This window comes from Podarcis tiliguerta, assembly GCF_965153285.1.
Source record: "Podarcis tiliguerta genome assembly, chromosome: 5".
Taxonomy (NCBI): domain Eukaryota; kingdom Metazoa; phylum Chordata; class Lepidosauria; order Squamata; family Lacertidae; genus Podarcis; species Podarcis tiliguerta.
In genome coordinates this window covers 96,942,760-96,970,199 of record NC_139538.1, presented here as the reverse complement: position 1 = coordinate 96,970,199, position 27,440 = coordinate 96,942,760, and the positions used below count along the sequence as shown (strand labels likewise).

The 27,440-nt window shown below is 42.5% G+C and overlaps 1 protein-coding gene across 8 annotated transcripts in view; it reads right to left on the bottom strand.

Annotated features, from left to right (window-relative positions):
* TTC38 (tetratricopeptide repeat domain 38) overlaps positions 1 to 27,440 on the bottom strand; it is an 84,672-nt gene that overhangs the window by 14,968 nt on the left and 42,264 nt on the right. For 2 of the 8 annotated variants that reach the window (XR_014511358.1, XM_083440811.1), the window contains exons 1-8: positions 21,658 to 21,741; positions 20,209 to 20,349; positions 16,656 to 16,737; positions 15,279 to 15,450; positions 11,777 to 11,950; positions 10,404 to 10,479; positions 9,471 to 9,590; positions 1,164 to 1,223 (exon numbers count right to left, since the gene is read on the bottom strand). Coding sequence is in view for 4 of the 8 variants with exons in the window: in XM_083440811.1 (XP_083296937.1) it covers positions 1,164 to 1,223; positions 9,471 to 9,590; positions 10,404 to 10,479; positions 11,777 to 11,950; positions 15,279 to 15,450; positions 16,656 to 16,737; positions 20,209 to 20,232 (708 nt within the window). In the remaining 4 variants the exon portion in view is untranslated. Of the gene's footprint in view, positions 1 to 1,163; positions 1,224 to 9,470; positions 9,591 to 10,403; positions 10,480 to 11,776; positions 11,951 to 15,278; positions 15,451 to 16,655; positions 16,738 to 20,208; positions 20,350 to 21,657; positions 22,191 to 26,629; positions 26,717 to 27,168; positions 27,264 to 27,440 lie in introns of those variants that run through there. The other 6 variants (XM_083440809.1, XR_014511355.1, XR_014511356.1 and 3 more) reach the window with 6 other exon arrangements.

Sequence of the window (27,440 nt, the reverse complement as noted above, 5' to 3'; positions counted from 1 at the left end):
TGCTTGCTGTTTGCTCAATTTGGTCTATGACATTTGGATGATCATCTTCATCAATTAATAGACTCCTACCTTCAGGAGCACTGTCTCCCTCCCCCACATTAGTCAGTTTAAAGCCCTCCTGATGAGGTTTCTTAGTTTTTTGGCAAAAACATTCCTCCCAACCGTTGTGAGGTGCAGCCCATCGCTTGCCAGAAGTCCATCCTCAAGAAACTGCAGTCCGTGATCTAAGAATCCAAACCGTTCCTGTTTACACCATTTGCGAAGCCAGCTGTTTACTTCCACTATTTTCCTCTCTCTCCCTGGGCCACGTCGTTCAACTGGGAGGACAGATGAGATGACGATTTGTGCATTTAATTGCTTCAATTTCCTGCCCAGAGCCTCGTAGTCTCTTTTGATCTTCTGGAGGCTATTGCTTGCAGTGTCATTGGTTCCCACATGAACCAAGAGGAAGGGGTATTTGTCCCTTCCTCTTGGTTCATGTGTCACTTCATTTTCTAAACCCGCATTCAGCTGATTTTAGCGAAGATAAGTGACTCGCAGGCAGGCACAACCTTACTATAGAAATGGGCTATCACGTGTTATCATGCTGTGTTGCCATTGGTTTTACTGTATTCAAATGAGTTCTATATGTTCATAAAATAATTATACATTGCTTTGAGCACTTAAATGGAAAGGAAGTTGGCCTGGAGATCAAATTCACTGCTTCTTACTAATTAAAGTCTCTAACTGTAGACAGACACAAGAGGCACCCTGTCATTCTGCAGAGCATTCAGGGCAGAAAAGAATTTAAAGACCCTAGCAAATATTTTGACCTCACCATGGATCACTATCTGGTTTTCCCAGCTGTAAAGAATAATTTATCACATTCCTGCACTGGTTGGGGGTGATGAGAGAGTGCAAAATATGAGGCGGGAGTGTACTTGTTCCCAAGTATGAGAAAACTTCAAGTCAGGTATCCAATATGAAGAAAAATGTCAATGCTCTCTGTCCGTAACAATTTTTGTGTGAATGTGAGATACAAATATATTAAAGAAACTAAAATGAGATAAGGAACTTAAGTGTAAGGGTAGTCAAAGGATGAAAGATGAAAGGATAGCAGCAAATGAAATGCATTGAAAGGATTTTCTTGCAGACTCAATACAGTTACAGAAGCATCCACATACCTTTTCAATAAAATACAAAGCCCAGTGCCAGTAGTTATGGCAAGCAAGCATGTCGCTATCCTGGAAAAGATGAAAGAATGATGAATAAATGTTAAACATAGTTTTTTAATGGTCTACCATTAGAAAGTTACAGAATGTTAACATCAGAAAGTAATCATAGATTGTCTAAGGGAAACTGTAGCATTTAGACTTGGCTAGTACAGTGGTACCTCGGGATATATACGTTTCAGGTTACAGACTTTGCTAACCCAGAAATAGTACCTTGGGTTAAGAACTTTGCTTCAGGATGAGAACAGAAATCGTGCAGCAGTGGCGCAGCAGCAGCAGCAGTGGGAGGCCCCATTAGCTAAAGTGGTGCTTCAGGTTAAGAACAGTTTCAGATTACGAACGGACCACCGGAACGAATTAAGTACTTAACCCGAGGTACCACTGTAATGAAAAAAACAGAGAGCTCCAATATAATGATCAAAATTAGGTTTTGAGAGCAAAACATTAAAGCATGCCAGAGGAAAAAAACTTTCCTATATTTGGGAACAAATAGCCAATTTAAATAAAGCATCTCATTCTTAGAACTGGAACCTGGCAAACACTGAGAATATGAAATAAGGATTAACAAACTAGAATCATAGAACTGCAAAAACAGAAGGGACTCAAGGTCCTGAGCTGCCACAGGAAACTGTGTAATAAGGACAGTCAGCTCAGATGCTCAGGGCCTCAGCCTGGCCCACTGAGGAGCTGGTGGCCTCTACCAGACCTCCTGCAACCATAATCTTTCCACTAACCTTGTAGGGTAGGCCAGTTTTCATGTGACTGATGGAAAGGACTGAGGTTGAGAAAATACTGCCTTGTCTATCAATACCTTCAGCATGTCCGTTTGCATTTTTGGGTGAAGAAAGTATTGAACTATTAGGTGAAGAAAGTATTCATCCTATTCTAACTGATTCAAGATCAAGGGAGTTCTGGAAGCTTCTCTGTGTGATACAAGCTGGAAGTTTCTAGCTGACAAGCAAGCTTCTATTCCAGGGATCAGCAAATCTTTTCAGCAGAGGGCCGGTCCACTGTCCCTCAGACCTTGTGGGGGGGGGGGGACTATATTTTGAAAAAGAAAGAAAGAATTCCTATGCCCCACAAATAACCCAGAGATGCATTTTAAATAAAAGGACATATTCTACTCATGTAAAAACACGCTGATTCCTGGACCGTCCACAGGACGGATTGAGAAGGTGATTGGGCCGCATCCAGCCCCTGGCCTTAGGTTGCCTACTCATGTTCTATTCTGCCTAGAAACAGGAAGAAGATTCCTGATGTTTAGGTTATTCCTAAACAGCTGGTTTAAACTGGTTCTGTTATCTCTTTCACTCAGGGTCATGCTGGAAGCCAGAAGGAGCCTGGGTTTCGCTTTATCTCTCTTTTCTTCTGGTGTGATGTTCTGTATATAGTATGCTTAGTGTTAATGTTTTAGTCTTATTATAAGTTCTTGTAAGTTTAAGTTAAGTCTGCTGCAACTGGATTTCTTATGGGCAGTGCCAATCCTAAATGTATTGGATTTGTGACCTTTATGCTCATCTGCCTTCAGCAGCAGTAAAACTCTGCTGGATGAAACACAAATGCCCCTGGTATATATTTCTGGGAATCAAAACTGCAATGTGTTTAAAATTTTACTTTGTTAACTATACAGTGGTGTCCCGCAAGACGAATGCCTCGCAAGACGGAAAACCCGCTAGACGAAAGGGTTTTCCATTTTGGAGGTGCTTCGCAAAACGAATTTCCTGTGAGCTTGCTTTGCAAGACGAAAATGTCTTGCGAGTTCCTGTGGGTTTTTTTTCCTCCCCCCCCCTTTTCCCAAGCCGCTAAGCCGCTTAACAGCTGATCCGCTAAGCCACTTATCAGCTGATCCGCTAAGCCCGCTAAGCCGCTAATAGCGCTAAGCCGCTAATGGGCTTGATACGGAAGACGTATCAAGGAGAGCCTGCGGGACTACCTGTCACAAGAGTTTGTGAAATTTTGGGAATTAGATCCAGAAAAGGAAGAAATAAAAATTTTGAGTGCCTTCCGACTGGGAAGAGCAAGTAAAAAGATTAAAACCAGAGATTGTCTGATCACATTAAGATCCAAGGAGGAGAGGGATAAGATCCTAGGTCTGCATTTTCACAAACCTTTGGAAATTTCTCAATCGAGAGCTGAAATTTTTAAAGACATCCCCAAACTTTTGCTCGATCTCAGAGCCAGATATAAAGACTTGGTGACCTTGCTGAGAAGAAATAATATCATCTTCAGGTGGGAATTCCCAGAAGGACTCTCCTTTAGTTTCAAAGGACGAAAGATTAAAATAAAGTCAGTGGAAGACAGAGACAGTTTTTTGGAGGCCTGCGGGGAGGACCTACAGAAAGGGACAGCAGACCTACTAGAGGAAAGAAGGAAGAAGACAGCAGAGGCAATATTGAATCTAAATTTGGATGGAAAGACTCCACCAGGAGCAGAAGAAGACAAGTTATCAGAAGCAACGGGAGGAACAGAATAACAATAATACAACATGTCTCTGCAGCTTTTGAGTTGGAATTGTAATGGTTTGAACATTTCTCGGAAGAGGAAATCCATTTTTCACATATTAAAAAAAGAACATGTGGATTTGATTTGCTTGCAAGAAACACATGTGACCAGGCTTCACAGAAAAATTTTAATTAACAAAAAGTTGGGACAAGAATTTATCTCATCGGACAAAGTTAAAAAAAGAGGAGTTGTAATTTATGCTAAAGAAGGCCTGGCGCCAAAATTTGTTTTTAAAGATGAGCAAGGAAGATACTTGGCTATTGAAATACAGTATCATGGACAGAAATATTTGATGGTGGGCGTATACGCACCCAATGAAGGAAAATCAGAATTCTTTAAAAGACTGCATGAGACATTGTTGGATTATATGGAGTACAATGTGATTCTAATGGGAGATATGAACGGAGTAGTCTCAACGAATATGGATAAGGCACAAAGACAGGTAGTTACCAAAGATGGGAGACTACCGAAAACCTTTTTTGAAATGACTGATAACTTGGATTTGATTGACATTTGGAGAACGAAACATCCCCTGGAAAGAGAGGGAACCTTCTTTTCTGAAGCCCAAAAGACTTGGACTAGAATTGACCAAATTTGGACCACTAGAGAACTGGCCCCAAAGATAAATAAGGTGGAAATCTGCCCAAAGACTTGCTCCGACCATAACGCTATTAAGATGGTAATGAACTTACAACCAACTGGATCCTTCAGATGGAGGATGAATGACTCTCTTTTTAGAGATGCGGAATTTGTGAAGAAAGCCCAGAAAACTCTGAAAGATTATTTTGAAATAAATTTGAACACTACGGTGGAGAAAAGAATTATATGGGACGCAAGTAAGGCGGTTATGAGAGGCTTTTTGATCCAACAAAATGCACTCAAGAGAAGATTACAACAGGAAAAAAGAGAAAAGATTTTGGATAAGATCAAGGAAGGTGAAAAGAGATTGAGAACAAACCCAAAATCACAGGAAATATTAAGAGAGATAAAGTTGTATCAAGTACAATACATGCAATTAATAAACCAAGAGATTGAATGGAAAATCAAACAGATGAGACAAAGAACATTTGATTCGGCAAATAAGTGTGGAAAGTTATTGGCATGGCAAATAAAGAAGAGACAAAAAATGAACACTATTACAAGTGTGGAAGTTGAAGGAAGAATGTTGCAATATCCCAACGAGATCAGGAGTGCTTTTCAAAAATATTTTAAAAAGCTCTACTCTCAACAACCACAGAAAGAAACAGAGATAGAAGAATTTTTGAAAGTGAATGGGCTACCAAAAATATCGCAAGAAAACAAACTTAAACTGAGCAGTAGGATAACAGAACAAGAGATAGAGAGTGCCATCCAAAATATGCAACTAGGCAAAGCTCCGGGACCTGATGGGCTGACTGCAAGATATTATAAATCATTGAAAGACTGGCTAACTCAACCCTTAAAAGAAATATGTAATGAAATACTTCAGGGGAAAAAGGCTCCAGAATCGTGGAAAGAAGCTTTTGTGACTCTTATACCAAAGACAGACGTTGAAAAACATCAACTTAGGAATTACCGGCCTATATCATTGTTAAATGTGGATTATAAAATATTTGCGGATATCTTGGCGAGAAGATTGAAGAAGGTACTAACAGAGGAGATTCATAAAGATCAAGCAGGCTTTCTCCCAGGAAGACATCTATCAGAGAACGTAAGAAATATAATTGATATTTTGGAACTTTTACAGGAAAATATAAATACAAAAGCGGCGCTGATATTTGTGGATGCGGAGAAAGCCTTTGACAATATCTCTTGGAGTTTTATGAAGAAGAATCTCCAAGGCATGGGGGTAGGCCAAGAATTTGAAAATGGTATAGGGGTAATCTATTCTGAACAAAAAGCTAAATTAATTGTAAATAATGTTTTGACAGAAGAGTTCAGAATAGAAAAAGGAACACGACAAGGGTGCCCAATTTCCCCACTACTTTTTATATCGGTCCTGGAGGTGTTGCTGAATACGATCAGAAAGGACCAATTGGTTAAAGGGATACAGGTCGGAGCTAAACAATATAAATTAAGAGCTTTTGCAGATGACCTGGTTTTGATGTTGCAGGAGCCAGAATCTAGTGGAAAAAAAGTTTTAGAACTGATTCAAGAATTTGGCCAATTGGCAGGCTTTAAATTAAATAAAACAAAAACTAAGGTTTTGACAAAAAATCTGACAGAAATTGAAAATGAAAGGTTTCAGAAAGAAACAGGTTTAACAGTAGTGAAGAAAGTTAAATATTTGGGAATAACTATGACAGCAAAAAATGGGAACTTATTTAAAGACAACTATGAGAAATGCTGGACGGAGATAAAAAAGGATCTAGATACGTGGTCTAGCTTGAAACTCTCACTACTGGGGCGCATTGCTGTAATTAAGATGAATGTATTGCCAAGAATGCTATTTTTGTTTCAGACACTGCAGATTATTGATAAAACTGACTGTTTCAAGAAGTGGCAAAAAGATCTATCTAAATTTGTCTGGCAGGGCAAAAAGCCAAGGATAAAATTTAAAATATTAACAGACGTTAAAGAAAGAGGGGGCTTTGTCCTGCCAGACCTAAAACTCTATTATGAAGCAGCAGCTTTCTGCTGGTTGAAGGAATGGCTACTTCTTGAAAACACAGACATATTGGATTTAGAAGGGTTCAATAATGCATTTGGCTGGCATGCATATCTATGGTATGATAAAGTTAAAGTGCATAGAATGTTCAAAATTCACATTGTCAGAAAAGCACTGTTCAATGTCTGGATTAGATATAAAGATCTTTTGGAAAACAAAACCCCAAGGTGGTTGTCTCCAATGGAAGCTAAGGCAGTAAAGAGACTCAATATGGAGGCAAATTGGCCGAAGTATTGGGAGATCTTAGAACAGGATGGTGACAAACTGAAACTGCAGAGTTTTGACAAACTAAAAAGTAAAGTCCGAGACTGGCTTCATTATTATCAAATAATGGAGGTATTTAAAATGGACAGAAAAATTGGCTTCCAGGTGGAAAAATCAAAATTGGAAACAGAACTATTAGAACCTAAAACAAAAATATTGTCTAGAATGTATAATTTGCTGCTGAAATGGAACACACAGGATGAGGAAGTGAAATCGGCTATGATTAAATGGGCTCAAGACGTTGGCCATAACATAATGTTTGCTGACTGGGAAAGGTTGTGGACCACTGGAATAAAGTTTACGGCATGTAATGCCTTAAGAGAGAACATAATGAAAATGATATATAGGTGGTACATGACACCAGTCAAGCTTGCAAAAATGTATCATATGCCTGATAACAAATGCTGGAAATGTAAAGAAGCAGAAGGTACCTTTTTTCACCTTTGGTGGACGTGCCCAAGGATTAAGGTCTTCTGGGAAATGATTTATAATGAATTGAAAAAAATATTTAAATACACATTTAGAAAGACCCCAGAAGCCTTTCTCCTGGGTATGGTAAACCAACAGGTTCAAGTGAAGGACAGAACTTTTTTTATGTACGCTACAACAGCAGCAAGAATACTCATCGCGCAATATTGGAAGACGCAAGATCTACCCACGCTGGAAGAATGGCAAATGAAGCTCATCGACTATATGGAACTTGCAGAAATGACCGGCAGAATCAGAGACCAGGGAGAAGAGATGGTGAAGGAAGACTGGAGGAAATTTAAAGACTATTTACAGAAGCATTATAAAATTACGAACGTTTGAGGTTATCAGATTGAATGTAAAAGAATGTTATTATAAAAATGACAATGTTAAAGAAAGTATACTTAATAAGACATAGGGAAATGTAAGGATAAATAAGACAATAATATTAATCTGAACCAAAGATACGCCAGAGGGAAAGAGTTTACTACCAGAATATAAGACCTAGAATACAGAGTGGGAAGGCATGGGGAAGTCGCAGACCTAAGTTAATGCTGAAGAATATAATGATACAATATTTGTTTTTAACTCTTTTATTCTTACCGTTTTCATTTTTCTTTTTCTTTTTGTATAATGTATGTATTGTTTTTCTTTTGCTTTTTTCCTTTTGATGTGTTTGTCGATTTGTTCTTTTTTTTGTTTATTGAATGTGGAAAATAAAATATTATATATATAAAAAAAAAAAGATACGGAAGACGAAAAAAACCGCAAGACGAAGAGACTCGCGGAACGGATTCTTTTCGTCTTGCAAGGCACCACTGTATATTGGAAGCTGCTCTGGATCAATATGAGTAGAATTCTTGACACAGAAATTTTGATGACTGTGGCAAGATGTGAAGCAGAGATTTTCCAGCTCACAAGTAAACTACAACAATTCTCAAAACATGTGGTGCTTAATTCATTATTAAAAATGTAAATCCATAGGAAAGTTTGAATTAAAAATTCCATGAAAAACATGTTCCAACACAATGCCCTATTTCAAACAATAAGGTATAAGAACAGGGAAATTAACCAGGTTTCCCAGAAGGTCTCTGAAATCGAAAGGTTTTGCCCATCTTTTCAAAAGATACATGTGAGCACCCCAAATTACAATCTGAAAAGGCCCTTTTGTCTCTGACTTACCTCAGAATGACAAGGCACTCAAAGCGTAGCCTCATCGGATGTGCTGATATTTACACACTAGTGGCTGTGCTCCTGCTTGCTCCATTTACACCCCCCCCCCATGCCACTCCCATTAATCACCTAGAGCTTCCCCCACCACCACATGTAATGACTAAGTATACAAAGCACTATCACCTTCACCCCCGCATTTCCTACTTCTTCCGTCCTTTTTTCCAAACTCTCCCTTGCACACTCCCTTATTTCCATGCCTTCTCCATGCAGCCTCTTACACAAGCTACTGTATTTTCAAGATGAATAGATTTTTAAGAGCAAGCCTGTGAATTAAACTATTCAGTTGAAGAAGATCAAGTTCAGTCACTTGTTAATCAACTATCTCTAATCACTACACTGATTCTGGAACTTCACGTGGAAGACAATACATGGTAAAAGGAGTGAAAAACCAGATTGTACGAAGGAACTATGGAATATTTGAAGTGAACAAAACAGACCTTTCCCCAGTTCCCTTCTTCAGATCATCATCATGATTTATTAATTAAATTTGTATACCGCCCTTCATCCAAAGATCTCAAGGCAGTAAACTGCTCAGAAATACAGAACAGCACCACAGACCTTGTTTGAAACTGCTGTGCACACAGCCGTTCCCTTTACTCACGCCTCTGCCATTGTTTAAAATCAAAACTTTGCTGCTCTTTGTTTCCTTTATTCAAATCTCTGCTTGATTCAAACCGTTATTGTTGTTTTATACAACCATTTTGAACATGCCTTCTCTTATACTCCCCTCTCCCATGCAGACTTAATGCAAATCCAGGATTGTGACGAGGCACCACAAATACAGTGGTACCTCGGGTTAAGGAATTAATTCGTTCTGGAGGTCTGCTCTTAACCTGAAACTGTTCTTAACCTGAAGCACCACTTTAGCTAATGGGGCCTCCTGCTGTGCCACCACCACATGATTTCTGTTCTCATCCTGAAGAAAAGTTCTTAACCCGAGGTACTATCTCTGGGTTAGCGGAGTCTGTAAGCTGAAGCGTCTATAACCCGAGGTACCACTGTACTACAATCTGGACTGCATAATGGCAGCCTTACATTTTTATGTATATAGGAAGATAACTTGCTGTGCGGAAGAACATGCCATGGAGCAGGCCTTTCAGGGTGAGAGTGTGTGAGCAACCACCTCAGAAAGCAATATATTTTACCTTCCAGTTGTTTTCAGTTTGCTTCATAAATGACAGCCCACTCTTCAGATCTGCCTTCATTTCGTTCACGTGAGCTATGGTGTGGACAGACCATGCATCTGTTTGGTTGATAGCTAAAGCCTAACAAAAGGTTAAGAGGAAAAAATTGTACTTGTTAGCTAATGTGCTCTGTTGCTAGAAAAGCATAAATAACACTTGGCTTGGTTTCCTCTTGGCTGAGTGACATGGTGGAAAGGTCATTCCAGATGCAGCTGAAGAATATTAGAGTGGTACACCACAACGAGGAGCAGGGGAAAGGATTCTAGAATGTTTCTGGAAGAGTCTGTTGACACCTATGAGGAAGTCACTTAAACTGAGGACATCAGAATAGCAAAACGAGGTTGCGTGAGATGAGGAAATGAAAATATGGTCTGCAATATCTCCCAAGCTGTGCCCATTCCTGGCAGTATAAACTGGGGAAGCCAGGAAATCTCAAGAGGCCAAAAGAACTATTCCTTTTAGTTCTTGATGGGCCAGACTGGCATAACTACTAGGCGGTTCATAAAAAACTTTTTTTAAAAAAATGCCTGCTCCAAAGGTCTTATCTTACTACACTAGGGATTATATAGCTGTATCTGAAATTTCATGCATATCACTTTCTTGACCCTGTTCCACTGAATTGAAATTTCAGCCTTCACAACATAGGGAAATGGCCAAATAAACAGCTATTTTTGTGGAGGAGGGTCAAGATATTAACTGATATGCATGAAATTTCAGATATAGCTATATAATCCCTAGTGTAGTAAGATGAGATCTTTGGAACAGGCATTTTTTTAAAAAAAGTTTTTTATGAACCACCCTAATAACTATCCAGCTTACCACCAATTACCTCTCTCACTCACCTACACAAAAAAATAACTTGAACACCCCATATTTCAGCCTTTTATTTTTTACCTCATAGGCAAGCTTCTCAGCACGATCAAAGAAATTGGTTTCCATCAGTCCAAAGGAGTACATGCCTTTTAAGTAGCTAAACAGAAAAGGTAAAAACTGACAGTCAATATGAGATTACTTAACAGCACCTTGATAAATACCTTAAAATAAAAAAGAGAATTTTACTTGATGAAACTACATAAGAACTAGCATTTGCAACAGGTTCTCACTAGAAATTAGTACATTCAGGAAATTGACACTTTATTCTTAACACATGAGAGCATGTGTCCAAATTTCACTTCAGTCTGTAAAGCGTGTCAGCTCCATCCCTCCTCTGGTCCCGGGTGCCGCAGAACCCCAGGTGGTCTCTTGTACTCAGAGGACCTTGAGGGAGTCCCTTACTCGGTTGCATCCGTTTATCACAGGACACTACTCTGTTTGGTTCTGTATGTAGTTTATTTTCCTGACAGTCTTTCCTCTCTTCTCTGAAGTTAACAGCCACAGACCCTTCCATATGCCCCTCATGTCTGTCTCCTTGCTCTGCTGGATTCCTCGTCTCTTCTCATGGTCCTCCTCTTCCCTGCTGGGACCTGGGCTGGATGCTGACCCTGGCCTTTAAAGAGCGGCTGGGTGCTCTCTACTTCCTTAGGATGAATGGCATTTGCAGGTAGGTCCTTCTCCGGTCCCAAGGCCTCCGTGTTGCATCAGACTGGCCAAGGAGCTGCATGGAGACTGACAATGCCTGCCAGGCACCTTACACACAAGCCTTCTGTTCTCTCAGCCTCAGATCCTCTTTCTAGAATCTTCCCCTCCAGTTCAAAGGCAAGTGCCAACCATTCTGTAGGCAAACAGCACCGACCTCACACAAGAGGGAGGTATGAGTAAGGCTCAGGGAACTGTTTGTATTTGTGTTTACCTCAAACAACAACCACTTTAGGCGGGAAACAGCTCAATGAGGAAAGGATTATGTGGGATCAGAATGCAGATTAACAGTTGTCAGGTGGGGTTTATAAAACCATGGGGGATGGAATTGTCATGGAGATGGATGCAGCTGACTGATGGGAATAGTGAATGGGAGCCCTCCAGTTTGTCACAGGTCTCACTTGCTTAAGAATATTAGTACTGGGGGGGGGGGGGACAGTTATTCTGAAAATTGAGCTTTTTATTATGAATCTTTCTCTAAAATCCAGGTGTATTGATTTACATGTACTTTTAGATCGTACACTTGTAGACTGATCTGGACACCTTTTTTGGCTGAAGAGTAGGGTAAACATGTTTTAAAATAATAAACAAATAAGCTGGACTGCAAGATCTGATAATATTTCTTATCTGAGGTTCTTGAATTTGAGCATGCAGTAGAATCAGAGAGCGCAGCAGAAGCAAAATGATCTTACCTACTAAGAGGAATGTCTGGTGTCCAATAAGGATAGACTCGAGCAATGGAGTCTCTCATCTGGGTTTGATGTCCCAAGTAGAAATACGTGTCATGTGCAAATTTGAGAGCTAACAGGTCAGTTGGGTGGTTCTGCAAGATTTGATCCCAGGTGTCACAAGCTTTTGGGAGCTGCCTACACAGGGGGAAAACCCAAGGCATATAAATATCCTTCAAGGCGTATAAATATCCATTCACTTAGTCGGTGCCTATTTTGCACAGATAACCAGGAAGAAATGCTGCAATAAATAATGTATTCCCCGCCCCCGCCCCCCTTTAGCCAACAGATCATAACCTTGTTTGGACAAGAGGGTTAGTAAAAGTTGTTTGCACCAACTGGTAACTTTTGTGGGTTTGCGTGCAAGACTTTTTCATACTATAGACCCGTATTCTTATATTTAAAGGTGTACAATGCTGCTAAAATAATGTGAATGAGATCTCCCATATTTAATTACTGATTACTTGTGACTTTCTTTTTTGAAGTGCTATTTGCTTACTCAAGCCTTCACAGCTTATGACCCAGGCCACCTAGGGCAGCCTGCCAGGGGCTGGGGGTGGGGAGAGTTGCCAGCAGGCGCCTGTGGGTGGCTGGAGGGCTGTGTATGTCCTTGTGGGACACAAGAAGCACAGGTATGACTTAATTTTAAGAGCTATATGTTAAAAGAAGCAGCCCAAAGGAACTGTTTCTAATCCTTCTGTGTCTGAAGGGAGCAACTAAAACTATTGGCACTGAGTGTTGAGAGCTACCGTTTGTGGAAGAGATTCCATACAATTAACAACAATAAGCTAGAAGCAGGTTAGACCCTTGAAAATATATTTTTCGTTTAAGAACTCAATTTGAAACATCATGTGTTATTTCACTCATTATATAGGACTATCAAACAGCATTATAACATTATGCCTTATGGACAATGAGGAAAGGAAGTTATTACAAGAAAAGACGGGCCTAGTCTTTGAAAAAAAGTTAAATATCTGGGGGTCAATTTGTCGGTGAAAAACTTGAATCTACATAAAGATAACTATGAGATAACTACGAAGGACCTGGGTGGCGCTGTAGGGACCCGGGTGGCGCTGTGGGTAAAAGCCTCAGCGCCTAGGACTTGCCGATCGTATCGTCGGCGGTTCGAATCCCCGCGGCGGGGTGCGCTCCCGTCGTTCGGTCCCAGCGCCTGCCAAGCTAGCAGTTCGAAAGCACCCCCGGGTGCAAGTAGATAAATAGGGACCGCTTACTGGCGGGAAGGTAAACGGCGTTTCCGTGTGCGGCTCTGGCTCGCCAGATGCAGCTTGTCACGCTGGCCACGTGACCCGGAAGTGTCTGCGGACAGCGCTGGCTCCCAGCCTCTAGAGTGAGGTGAGCGCACAACCCTAGAGTCCGGCAAGACTGGCCCGTACGGGCAGGGGTACCTTTACCTTTACCTATGAGAAATTATGGAATGAAATTAAGAGAGATTTGGAGATTTGGTCGAGTTTGAAATTGTCATTAATGGGCAGGATATCTGTAGTTAAGATGAATGTATTGCCAAAGATGTTTCAAGCCCTACCAATTATTGATAATGTGAAGTGTTTCAAAGAATGGCAAAAAGCACTATCTAGATTAACTGGCAGGGGGAAAAACCCAGAATCAAATATAAATTACTAACGGACTTGAAAGAAAGAGAAAGAGAAAATAGATTTGAAGATCTATTTTGAAGCAGCAGCTTTTTGCTGGATTAAGGAATGGATACAACTAGAGGACACTGATGTTTTAAATTTGGAGGGATTTGACAATGTGTTTGGATGGCATGCATATCTATGGTATGACAAGGTAAATGGCTTTAAAAATCATGTGATTAGAAAATCTCTATATAATGTTTGGATTAAATACAAAGATCTTCTAGAAAGGAAAACCCCCAGATGGCTTTCGCCAATGGAGGCAAAGGCCCAGAAAAAGTCAAATATGGAATCCAAGTGGTTGAGATATTCAGATTTGTTATTGGAAGATAATGAAGGATTTAAATTAAAACCATTTGACCAAATCAAAGATAAAATAAATTGGTTACATTATCACCAGATTAATGAATTGTACAAAATAGATAAGAAAAATGGTTTTGCTTTGGAAAAAACTAAATTGGAAATGAAGTTGTTAGATTCTAAAGTTAAAAATTTGTCTAACATGTGTAATTTATTGTTGGAGTGGCATACAAAGGATGAACAAGTTAAATCCGTGATGATAGATTGGGCAAGAGATGTGGGACATAACATAATGTTTGAAGACTGGGAGGAAGATTGTGGAGTAAAGGGGTCCAGTTCACTGCATGTACAATGTTAAAGGAAAATATAATGAAAATGATGTACAGATGGTACTTGACTCCTGTAAAGTTAGCAAACATTTATCACAATAGTGATAATCTATGCTGGAAATGTAAAGAAAAGGAGGGTACCTTTTACCATATGTGGTGGACCTGTCCCAAGGTGAAAGACTTCTGGGAGAAGATTTATAATGAGTTGAAAACAATGTTGAAATATACATTTGTTAAGAAACCAGAGGCCTTTCTTCTTGGAATAATAGGTTTGGAATTGCCCAAAAAAGATGCTAGACTGTTTTTGTATGCCACAGCTGCAACTCGAATTTTATTAGCCAAAATTTGAAAAACACAAGAAATACCAACAGTAGAGGAATGGCAGATGAAGATACAGACTTTTCGGAGCTAGCCAACCTGACCAGAAGAATCAGTGACCAGAAGGAGGAGGAACATCAGGAAGAATGGAAGAAATTTAAAGACTGTTTATCGAAATATGCTAAGATAAATTAAACAGAAATACTTGCAAAATAACAGATAGGCTAAGGACTTAAATATGTGAAATTATAAAACAGTATGATTAAAGTTAAGATGAAAAGAGACAAAGATGTTAAGGAGTAAGTAAATTTTATGAGAAACTGTCTTGGAAAAGCGTTACAATGATATATAATGAAATTCAGTCAAGGGAATTTGAGGAAGTCATTTAACTATGATATTAATATTGCACTAAGTTCATTTTTGATTTCTGTTTGTTTAAAAATGTGGAAAATTAATATTTTTTTGAAATATATATATAACATTATGCCTTAGGTCCAAGGGTAGATGTTGCAAAGCTATTGTTTGGCAAAGGAAAAAAAGCAAAATCAGAAATGTTTTAAAGGAAAGTAGGGAGGGCAGGTGCCAGGCCTTTTTTTCAGCCAGAACCCACCAGAAATCAGTTCTGGCACCTCTCAGGTGGGCGCCAATGTCACTGCAAGAGAATGAGGGAGGTGTTCATGGTGAGTTCTAGCACCTCCTTTTCTAGAAAAATAGCACTGGCAGGTACACCAAATCAAGTTTTTTACAACAGACATTGCCCCTGAGAAAATGAAAATAAACTGCTTGTTCTGCAGATTTTGAGAGCTAGTTTTTACAGAAAAGGCAAAAAAGCTTTCCAACTTCACTGCCTAAAAACCAAGGACTTACCCATTAGCAAAGAGCTCCAATGCAGAAACGTGTAATTTCTCTCGTTCAGTCAATGGCTGAGACTGTGACAGGGCCACCATTTTCTTTATTGCACCATCTAGTTTTCTGTCAAGTCGAGGTGAACTCCCAGTACCAATCAGAACCAAACCATTAGCAATCACATGACCCATTACTGCAGATAAAGTCAGAAGTAAAAACTGTACGTAAAAGATTGTATCAGTGGACAAAACCTGCGTCCTTTACCTAATTTCATGCAGATTAGGAGGAGCCTGGAAGGAGAGGAGTGGGGACGAAGTCAAAACTGATGGAGTGATGGAGTGAAAGGGTGGCAAGCCCTCTGGAAATTATTAATTCAGACTTATTACAGGAGTGGTCTGTGTGTCCACTGGCAACTCCTTGGTGGGCAGGAAGAGAAAGGGGTGGCAGAAAGAGGGGGAGAGGAAGAAAGCGAGAAGGGGGCGCCCCCAGTTGCTTTGGGCTTGTGCATGCAGCCCTCAAAAGATTGCCCAAGAAAAGGGGGCCCTCAAGAAATAAAAGTTATAGTCATCTTTTAGTTATATAATAGGTTGTTCCTCAAACATATTTCTTTATTTTCTCAACTATACGGACAGCCTGTTTGTAATGAACCTCTATGTGGTTTACAAAGAATCAAAACAAAATATTAAAAATATCAATAAAAGACTATTAAAAACAGGTATTTAAATAAAAAAGATAGTTCAAATCAACAAGAGGTTTAAAAGATGTGTTTTAACCTCAATGTTTACATATGTGGATAGGCTTGCATAAACAGAAATGTTTTAGACAGGTTCCAAAAAGGGTAAAGTAAGGGAACCTGCCTGGTGTCAATACAGAGAAGGCGGCCAGGTAAAAAAAAAAAAAGTTCTATCCATTCACCTCCAAGAATCACATCCAAAGTATTTTTCACCATATATTTGAATCCATGAAGACTAGAAACATTAGCTTTTCTTTTTAAAAAAAAGAAAAACAAAACTTAAGATCCGACTATGGTGAGAAACTGGCCAATCTAGATTCAAACCGTGGCTTACAATGCAAGTTTATTTTAAAGTAACCATATATACTGTTAAGAGAAGTTTTTTTCTGTTGAGATGAAATGACAAATCTCAGGTAACTAAAAGCTGAATGCATAAGTTTCTGAAGGAGAGAGGATGGGGGGGCAGGTGAGCCCAGGGGCCAGAGTGGGTCAGAGTTCAACCATTATGGGCATTGGTGGTCCCAAAGAAAATAAGCATTGCCCCTCCCTCCCTCCCTCCCTTCCTCTCTCTCTCTCATACACTTTTTTGGCCAATTCTTCACATTTTCTACAAGGAAACAACGTTAGGGCACACAAAGATGGACTGAAGTCGTTTTGTTACTTACAAAAATTAGGGTCAGCTGCCTGTAGTTTTGAAAAAGTTCCTTCAAGGCCCCCTAAACTATTATCGTTTTTCCAGGTGAAATACTGTAAGAAATACAAACAATACACTGGTTAAGAATCCAAGAAGAGATAAGTTTCTTTTCATCATCTCATGCAAGCGAATCTTACATTAAGCAGAAAACAAATTTAATATATTTCTGCTTCTAGCTCATGTGGCTAGAATATGTGGCATGGGAATATTCTTAAGGTGATTTTCTTAGTTCCATTAATACAGAATTCAGAACTACTAACCAACTTTAATTCTGTTATTCCAGTCTGGGACAGATAAGTCCAATTATTCCTGAGTTGAGTTCATGATTCCGGGAACTAAGATACTACTGGGGGCGGGGGGGGGGGGGGCTGAGCACTGCATTTCCCTGCAAAGGCAAGAAGGGCAAAAAATATTGCTCCTGACCTGACTGCAGCATGTCTGTTGCTGTGCATGGAAGCGCTGTTGCTTCAATTGTTTTAACTCTTTTTAATTTGTGTGGTGGGTGTGTTGTTGTTTGTTTTTATTGAATGAGAGGGGCTCTCGTGTTGGGGAGAGCAGGGAGGTTCCCCAATTGCAGTGGTTCAGGGTGGGGGGAGGCGTGGTGTGGGAGGTGGTGCAGGCTGGGTAAGGGGCAAATGGCACAGGCAGTTATTAGTATTATTAAATTTGTTTATATCCTGCCTTTTTCCTAGACTGGGTCTCAAGCCAGCTCCTCCTCCGACCTGGGCAATTGTGGTTGTCCTGTCAGCCAACCTTTGGGTCTGTTGATGAATGCCAGGCTGGCTCGGAGTAAGACCTCCCTCACCCATGACCTGATTGTGGATGAGGAAGCACATCTAGCCTGCATCACTGAGCCTGGACGGGTGAACAGAGCAGAGTTGATCTCACCCAGCTATCCCCACCTGGGTACTTAGGGCAGCAGCAGCATCAGGACAGATTTGAGTATTGGGGAGGAAGAGATACTGTGGTCCAGAGATTTTCCTCTCCCTCTCTCTCCAGGCTGTTTGTACACTTGGTGGGAAATCTAGAGTGTGTGTTCCTGGCACTGGACAACCAGGACAGAAAAGGGGATTCTGCTGGTTTACCACCTGCCTCGCTGCCAAGCAGTCTCCCTGCCTGAGCTGACAGAGATGGTTTTAAAGGTAGTGTTGAGCACTCCCAGACTGCTGGTTTTGGGGGACTTCCAACGGCCATACTGAAGCAACTGTCTCTGGGGTGGCTTAGGACTTCATGGCTGCCACGACCATCATGGGGCTGGTTCAACATGTCATTGGTGCATTGCATGTGGCAGGCCACACACTGAACCTTCATTTCTCAACCGGTCAGGAACGTTTTTATAGGAGCATCTCCACCCCCATCATCCATTCTGTGCACTGAAGTCCAGCGCTGAGGGTCTTCTGGCGGTTCCCTCACTGCGAGAAGTGAGGTTACAGGGAACCAGGCAGAGGGCCTTCTCGGTAGTGGCGCCCTCCCATGAGATGTCAAGGAAATATACAACTGCCTGACTTTTAGAAAACATCTGAAGGCAGCCCAGTTCAGAGAAGTTTTTAATGTTTGATGTTTTATCATGTTTTTAATATTCTATTGGGAGCCGCTCAGAATGGCTGGGGAAACCCAGCCAGATGGGAGGGGTATAAATAAATAGATAGATAGATAGATAGATCTGAAAGTGGAGGATATGGACATCAGTTCCTTGTCAAGGTCAGATCACTCCCTTTTCAGCACCTTTTTTCCTCTTCAGAGCCAGGGGACTTATTAGGATGGTCTGCCCTTGGAGACTGATGGATCCAGTAGGTTTCAAGGTGATTCTGGGGGATTTTCCAGTTACTATGACTGGTTCTCTTGTCAAAGTCCTGACCGACTTCTGGAACATCTGAATGTATCAGGCTGCTGCATTATAGTTCATGAGCAACCTGCTTGGCTCCTTGGTATACTCCAGAACTTAGGACAATGAGACAAGCTACAGCAAGGCCTGAAGGCAAGTGGAGGAAAACTGGGACTGTCTCTGAAGATGGTTCAGAAACTTCAGGTGGTGCAGAATTTGGGGGTTACCAGAGCAAGACAGTTTGAGCATAGAATGCCAATCCTGGCTTGACTGCACTGGCTGCCAGTTAGTTTCTGTGCTGAATTCAAAGTGCTGGTTTTGAAATATAGAGCCTTAAACAGCTGAGGACTGCAATGCTTTAAGGACTGCCTTCTCTCAATATGAACTGACCTGGACCCTGCAATCAGCATCTGAGGCCCTTCTTTGCTTGTCCCCTGCTTAAGAGGTCCAGAGGGCGACAACATTAGAACAGGCCTTTTCTGTGGTGGCTGCCCACTTGTGGAATGCTCACCTGGTGCCTTCATTATGTGTCGTTAGGTGCCGGGCAAAAAGACTCCTCCTTTAACAGGCCTTTTGCTAAATAAACTCTCTATGGCCTCTTAAACTATTGGGGATGCAAGTGGCACTGTGGTCTAAACCACTGAGCCTCTTGGGCATGCTGATCGGAAGGTCGGTAGTTCGAATCCCCATGACAGGGTGAGCTCCCATTGCTCTGTCCCAGCTCCTGCCAACCTAGCAGTTTGAAAGCACGCCAGTGCAAGTATATAAATAGGTACCGCTCCGTCAGGAAGGTAAACGGCGTTTCCGTGTGCTCTGGTACTCATCACGGTCCTCTGTGAACCAGTAGCGGTTTAGTCATGCTGCCCACATGACCCGGAAAGCTGTCTGTGGACAAATGCTGGCTCCCTCGGCCTGAAAGTGAGACGAGCGCCGCAACCCCAGAGTCGCCTTTGACTGGACTTAACCGTCCAGGGGTCCTTTACCTTTTAAACTATGGGGGGGGGGGATTATTGTTTTTGTTTGTTACTATGTTACGTATTTTTGTGTTTTTATGTTGTAATCCTGTGATCCTTGGATAAAGGGAGGTACAGAAATTGAATAAAAATAAAGATTGCTTTAGATGGCTTCACAAAAATAATGGCTCTCAGACACAGCAGCAACCATATCTTTTAAATGCAACTATAACTACTGCTATTATAGTCTAACTAGGGGCTGTGTTCCTGCTCACTCCACTCATCAAGAACCTGGGAGACCAGGGCTGAAGTCCCCAGCTAGTCAAGAAGCTCACGGGGTGACCAGGCCCAGCCGCCATCTCCCAGGGTAGTTGTGAGGAGGATGAAATGGGGAGGAGAGGAACCAGGTGCGCCACCTTGAGTTCCTCGGAAGATTAAGGTGGTATGTAAATGTAATAAAAATATTCATTTATCAAACAACCATTTCCTTCACCTTTCTTCATACTTTTCGAGAGCATGCAAAAGCAAACTAAAGGGAATTTTATCACTAAAGGGGATCTTTATTTTCCCTTTATTGATATGAATTTTCCCTTCACACCTGAAAGACTAACACGGCCCCTCTGTAATTGCAATTTTCTTACTTCACCCCTCCAAAATATATGGGAAAACATATCTAATATTTACAAAAGGTTATCCATTAGAATAAATATTGTTTTTATGTGCCATAATCTCTTCTTCTTTCCTACCTGAGTCAGGGCAGCATCATACATTTTACAGGCCTCATTACTGGTGGTTGAAAGAACAAGTCCCGCATCCTGCCAGGCCTGGAAGGCATAAGACACTGCTTACTTTATCTCTGAGGTAGAAATATTAAAATTCTGGAAACTCTGAAGTCATAACAGAAAAACACTTAAAAATTTTTACACACACACACTTACATTTTATATACTACAGTGGTACCTCGCAAGACGAATGCCTCGCAAGACGAAAAACAAGACGAAAGAGTTTTTCATTTTTTGAGTTGCTTCGCAAGACGAATTTCCCTATGGGCTTGCTTTGCAAGACGAAAACGTATTGCGCCTTTTTTTAAAAACTGTCAATGCATTCCTATGGGAAACCGTCAATGCACAGTGGTGCTTCGCAAGACGAAAAAATTCACAAGACGAAAAAACTCGCAGAACGAATTAATTTCGTCTTGCGAGGCACCACTGTACTTGAGTGTAGTAAGATCTCAAAGCAGTTTAATAAATACATGAATTGTTAACTGTCCTCTTCAGATGAAGAGTGGTATTGAAATTTAATAAATAAAAAAATAATTTAGAGCATTTGTACCCTTGCTCTTCAGCCAAAAAAGGCTCCCAGAGAAACTTGAATACAATCAATTAAAACAAGACAGCTTCAGCCTGCAGGCTTACAAACCCACAAGCGCTGCAGCCAAGGGGAAAGGGACAGGGAGGGAGGAGGAAAGAAGCAAACTCAGGCACCAGCTGGCAGAGCAAGGGCCCAGGGGCAAGAGGCAGAAGACGGGGCTGGCCTGGAAGAAGCCCTGCCCACCATCACGCCCACCAAAGCAATGCTGGCTTATCCATCATGCCTAAAACTTAGGAGTTTAAGAACATTAACCGTATTAAGGTTCAACAATGCATTTTCCCACAGAGCCTCTAAAATCTCTCTTCTGCTATTACAGTGTCATCATGAGAAGGAAATGTGGAAGTGAGCATTTTATGTCCACAAAGACATTTTATGTCCACGGACTTTGACCACTGTTTAATTTTCCAGTATGTTGCGTTTTATCTCTGCCTTTTTAGTTAATAGCTGCATCGTAAAACCTTTATGTTTCTGAACGTAGATTATACAACTTAGAAAGATTCAAAATCAACTGCATTGAGCAGATGAAGGCTGCGATCCTAGCCCCATTTCCCTGGGAGTAAGCACCGTGGAATTCAACAGGACTTGCTTCTGAGTCGCATCAAATAAAGCATTTCCAAAGGGCTGCTGCTAAAAGTTTTCCGTTTCCGCGGTGTAAAGAGCACCTGCTCGCGCGCCCTCCGCCCTTTCTCTCGAGTAAGCGCAGCGGGACACTGGACTTTGCTCCAGGCAAAGCCAACCTTCTCCGTTTCTCCCGCTCTCTCTCCGCGCCTTCGCCCCCCATTTCTGCCCCGGAACTGAAGCGACGGGGGAGCCGCGCGACTCACCTTGCAGTCGCGGAGATGCGCCATCTTCCCGCCGAGAGAGAGGCTTCGCTCTCCGCCCCGAATCCGGAAGCGGCGTCGGAAAAGAGCCTGGGAACCAGAAGTCAGCCCGGAGTAGCGAAGGCGAGGTTGCGGCGCCCCCGCGCGACTCCTTCTCGGAAAGAGGGGCTTCGCCGGAGGAAGGAGCCTGGCTGCCCCGCGGCCTCGGGGGCTGGCCGGACCCGGGTGGGGCGGGGAGGCTGCTCCGAGGGGCCGGGAGAGCCTCGCCTCCTCCGGGCGCGCCAGCCGCGCCTGGGCTGCCAGCTGACTGGTTTGGCGTGGCGTGCGAGGGTGCTCACTTTTTTAGTTTTAGAGGAAGTGCATATTTTATTACCCAGTCTTAAACGGAAAGCATTTAAATTTGGGCCACTTTAATTTCTTAAGTGTGCCGAGAATGTAGGTGCGCGCGTACTTGTTTCAAATGTGTGGTGCAGACACGGGTCGGGTGTGGGTAAACGAGCTCAGGGCTTCCTTCTCAGGCTTTGCTCTGATGGAAATAAATGGTGTTAGGGAAGCTTCTTTTGTAGCAATGGCCTGCTCTTCTGTGGCAGAGGCCTTCATCCTCTCCCTGACCCGTCTGGATTTCAAGGTCAGACCCCCATCGGAGTATGGGGGCTTGACCTTGTGGCCCATAACTTGGTGGCCTTTTGAAGGTGAAACTATAACGTTGTGAGAATTGTGTGATGCCAGTGTGACTTGCTGCAAATGCATAACTGGGGGGGGGGGGGGGGGTTAGGCAATGTTAGGTTTTCAACATCACAGTGTATCATCAGCCGAACATCATGGTTTGGCTATAAACCACCTCCGCTCTCCCCACGGGAGCTGAGGCGCTTTCAGCCCAGCGCTTTGCAGGCCTGCCGCTCAGCTCCCCAGATGAGCCAGCCCATCTCTCTTTCCTTGGGGCTCCTTCCTGAGGCTTCCTTCGCCAGCATGGGGGCAGGTGAGCTACCTCTTTCTTCCCGCTCGCCCCCCCCCCTAAGACAGAACAGGCGGCGTTAGCCAAGTGCACAGAACCTGATGTGGAACTGGAGGGCGAAGTCTGCAAGGCCCAGGGTGCAAAGCCACCCTATCTGTGGCTTGCAGAGTGGGGCTGCCTGAGGCTGCTGGCGGGCAAGCAGGAGCAGGATGGGGGCTCTTTCAGCTGGGGAGCGGGAGGGAGTCTTTTGGTGCTGTGCACACCAGCTGGCTGGCACGACATTGCAGCCACACCAGCCTGGCCAAGTGGAGACATTAGGCACTGACCTGGACACCTCCATTTCCTCACAAAAGGCTGGCACCCAGCTAATTTTGAACGCTGCCTGAGAGTTGCTGGAACTGAGTTCTGGCATGTTCCGGCTGAAAAAAGCCCTGTTTACATCTGTCCTGTTATGTACTGAGTTGAATAGGATCCAAAATGCAGCAGTCTGATTGGTCCTAGAACAATAGGATTCAGAATGCAGTAGTCTGATTGGTCCTAGAACAATGCAGCGGTATGATTGGTCTGCAGGAGCCACCCAATCCAGCTCCAGGTGGAAGTGAATCCGCAACCTGATTGGCCTACAGGAGAATCCCAGAATTAGCCAATCATGTGCCGCCCATTGTGTAAATAATGTATATAAAGCAGATTTTGGGGGGAACTTTCATTCCTCCTCACCACTATGAGCTGAATAAAGAGCATGAAATCCACTCTCGCCTCTGAGTATATTTCATGTCCTTCAACTTGTTTAATTTCCCTAGCTCTGATGTATAGCAAGAAGCCAGATGGGCTCTATAAAGCAGGATCATCACCTTGTCATGGGGAGTGGGCTTGAATGTTCCTGTTACCCTTGTGAGCGAAGCCGTCCGGAGTCTCGTACTCCTGGTAGGGTCACCCAAGGCGGTAAGGTCAAGGGGAAGGAGTTAGACCAGGGGTCAGCAACCTATTTCAGCCGTGGGCTAGTCCCTCAGACCTTGTGGGGGGGCGGAATGAACAAATTCCTGTGCTCCACAAATAACCCAGAGATGCATTTTAAATAAAAGGACACATTCTACTCATTTACAAACAGACTGATTCCCAGACCATCTGAGGGTCAGATTTAGAAGGTGATTGGGCCGCATCTGGCCCCAGGGCCTTAGGTTGCCTATCCCTGCACTAGACAAAGAATGATCCAGGAAGTCCTCAATGGCAAAATAGGCAGAAGATAAGTGACATGTTACAATGGCTGTGAAGGCAAATGAAGGCTGCAGCATGCTATCGTAACAGAGTCTTACTGCAAAGACTGTGCGGTGCTCAGCATGCACTGATCTGATTCATGCACAGGCATCTTCCAAAACCCCATAACGGACTCACTGTTAATACTGTGTTCATGGAAGACAATCTTACTCTGCTACAAGTGATCAAAGAAGAAAAAGAAGAAGGTAAAGCAGGAGAGGGCACGTAGGAGTGATCATGGCCCAAGGGCATTTGTGTATTCCACAAGTCAGCCAGGACTTCAACATAGCAGCCATAAGGTCCTGAGCCGCCCCAGAATTAATGGAACCAACAGTTTTGGAGTCCAAGACTATCTCTGTCAGCTCAGGCAGGGAGACTGCTGGGCAGTGAGGCAGGCAGTAAACCAGCAGAATCCTTAATCTGTACCAACTGCCCAGTACCAGGCACAAGCCCTCTAGGTCTCCATTCAAGCAGGGCAAAGCCTGGAGAGAGAAATAATTCCTATAGACTACAGTAAATTCTATCTGACCCCAGAGTGTGCCCAGTGCTCCACTAAATACCCAGGTGGGCAAAGCAGGGTGAGACCATCTCCACCGTGCTCATCCAGACAGGTCTTGATAATGCAAACCAACTCAGCTTCCTCATCCATAATCAAATCATGGATAAAAGAAATACATCAGTAATAACTTTTGATACAAAATAGCAACAGGAGCGAATTCCAACTCATCTAAAACTTTAACCATATCATTCATATAAAAATTAAATTTAAAAATGTCAATATATATTCTTGCTGATGCTAACAAGTGTCTATATTTTCTAGGTAATTTTAACCTATACAGTGGTACCTCAGGTTACATACGCTTCAGGTTACATACGCTTCAGGTTAAGAACTTTGCTTCAGGATGAGAACAGAAATTGTGCTCCGGCGGCGCGGCAGCAGCAGGAGGCCCTATTGGCTAAAGTGGCGCTTCAGGTTAAGAACAGTTTCAGGTTAAGAACAGACCTCTGGAACGAATTAAGTATTTAACCCGAGGTACCACTGTACTGATGTATAGGAAATAGTCAATTATATTTACTGTTTATAATTTCTGACCCAGTGGGAGTCTAGCAATATTACGGCATGCTACTTTCAAATCAATGAAGGCAAAATAATAGCCTATGGAATTTCTAAAATGCAGACAGCCAGCAATTTATTCAAGTAAATATACATAACCTTTTATTCATTTGTACAGCACAAACATAATCATTGCTTTATATTTAAAAAGATCAGGAACAACTTGTTATACACACACACACACACACACACACACACACACACACATATTGAAGAGGAATCAGGAATATAAAGAAAGAAATAAAGAAATGTTACTTCTGTATTGCACGTGAACCTTAGTTGCTTGGGGCAACAGGTAAAAGATTCTAGAATTAAAACAATTATTGTGTGTGGAACTGTTGATGCTGGTAGTCAGCTGCTGCTCCTGAACCATCAAACCAAAGATGCTTCTTGTCTTCCTCTTCTGTTACTGTTCTCAGTATGCAACAGCTGTACCCTTTCGTTTTCTACCACCCCCACTGTTGGTCACCTGCTCAAACCCACAACACCGTGTCTATCAGAAGCATGACAATGAACTTCGTGTTTCATGCTTCTGGGATGAGAGAATTGACCTGAAATATTCAAGAGCCCAAAGTCTGCCTTCAGAGATCAAGGAGGAAAAGCTGGACACCGTACCCCCTCCTCATTGTCAGTGGTACCAAGACTCCATCTTGGTAAAGAATACAAATCGCTGGTCAGGTGAGCTGCTGTTAGGTGCAGCTCTGACTCGGGGAGGCCTCCATCCACCATGGGCTTTTATTCGTATCACCGTGCAGTGTGTATCTGTTTCGTGCCATGTAGCCACATGTGCTCATAAGAACCTAACAATTGAAATTTCCAGGCAGGATGTCCGTCTTTTCCTCCTCTCGCCACGTACTTTACCTATTCATGAGTGGCAGCCAGTGCAGCTGGGTTGGTGTGCACGCCTCAAGAGTTCCACCTGGAGTTACCGCTTCAAGAGTCCAGGGGGTATTCCTGAAGACCTCCTCATCCCCAGCAACCTCTATAGCGAGCCACTTGCACCTACTGTTTATCCTCATGCAGAAATGCACCAAGCGTGTACATCATATTACAGCTACTACATAACTGTGCGCTACCACCTCCGTGGATTCTACACCGCTTCACTCCATATTGAGAATGGGCCTCCACTTGGACGTAGCCTGAGCTTCTATGTGCAGCCTACTCTGCTCCATGTGTTCAGCACCTCCTCCACACTGCTCAGCCTTCCTCACAGGACCCTCAATCTTTCATGGACTCTCCAACCCCTCAGCTCCAAAATAACAGCTTACACACTGGTGGATGTGCAGGGTGTGGAGGAATGGTCTGACTCCTACAGTTACAATCCTTTTGCTCTGCAAAGTGATTTCTGTGCTGTTCGCAAACTACAAAATTCCAGGGAGAAAGTGGTGGCCAGTGTCTATTTTCGTACTAATGAGAAGATGCCTGAAAAGCTGGCAGGAAAACTTGATTTCTTTAATAAGACTTTGATTTTCAGAGCAAGCACTGGAGCCGCAACTTATCTCACACTCAATCCACAGAAAACTAGAAGAGGCATCTACATTTTTAGCCATACACTGGGATTGTACTATTCTACACAGGAAGACAGCACTGCTACCACTAGGAAGGGCTACAGCTCCCACTATATCTTTTATGAGGAGCAGAGCCTCTGTTACCTGATCATTGTTGAATTCATGCAGCTGCAATTGTCCAAGTTCAGCATCCATGTGTATCTGAATCGTAAAGGGACTTTGTTCAGGTCTCTAGGAGAAAAAGATATTGAAGTTCACGTTTTCAATGGACATTCTCCTGACAAAAGTTTGGTCTATATTGTGTGGTTTATTCCCATGCAACATCCACTGCTGCAGTGTGAGTGGGTCTTTAACCTTCAACTTTTTAATTCCAGGAAAGAGTACCTCCTTTGGAACAACACTTATTCTTACAGTAACGGTGTCAAAGATGCTGCCCATTTTCTCCCTCCCTCTGTTTTATCTATCCGACCTTCACAATACATGGGCTTTGTAGCCAAAGTGAATTGCAGCAAAAGTGGACTTGCACGTGCTGTTTTAAAAGCCAGTATCAATACTTTCGCGTCAAAGGTCCTACACCCAACAGTGGCCTGTCAGCAAAGTTACTGTCATGAACTGACAGCTGTAATCCATAAACCCGGTTTCTCTGATCCAATCATACATTATAAGAGAGAGTCAGCAATTACCTTGCAAGCGACTGCAAAGGCACAGTGCAGAACAAGTGCAGATATAGAGATACTGTGGAAAATCTATAGCCTTGAAGCTGCATATTCTATTCCAGACTGGCCAAATCCTCTTAAGCTACCTGATGAGATAAATACAAGTGGAATCATATTTCATATACCTAGAAATGTCTTATTTTATGGCTTTCATCATGTAAATATGACCATGACAGTGTACCTTCCTGCATATAATATAAAAATCATGGAGTCTGATTCAGTATTTCTCCAAATTCTAG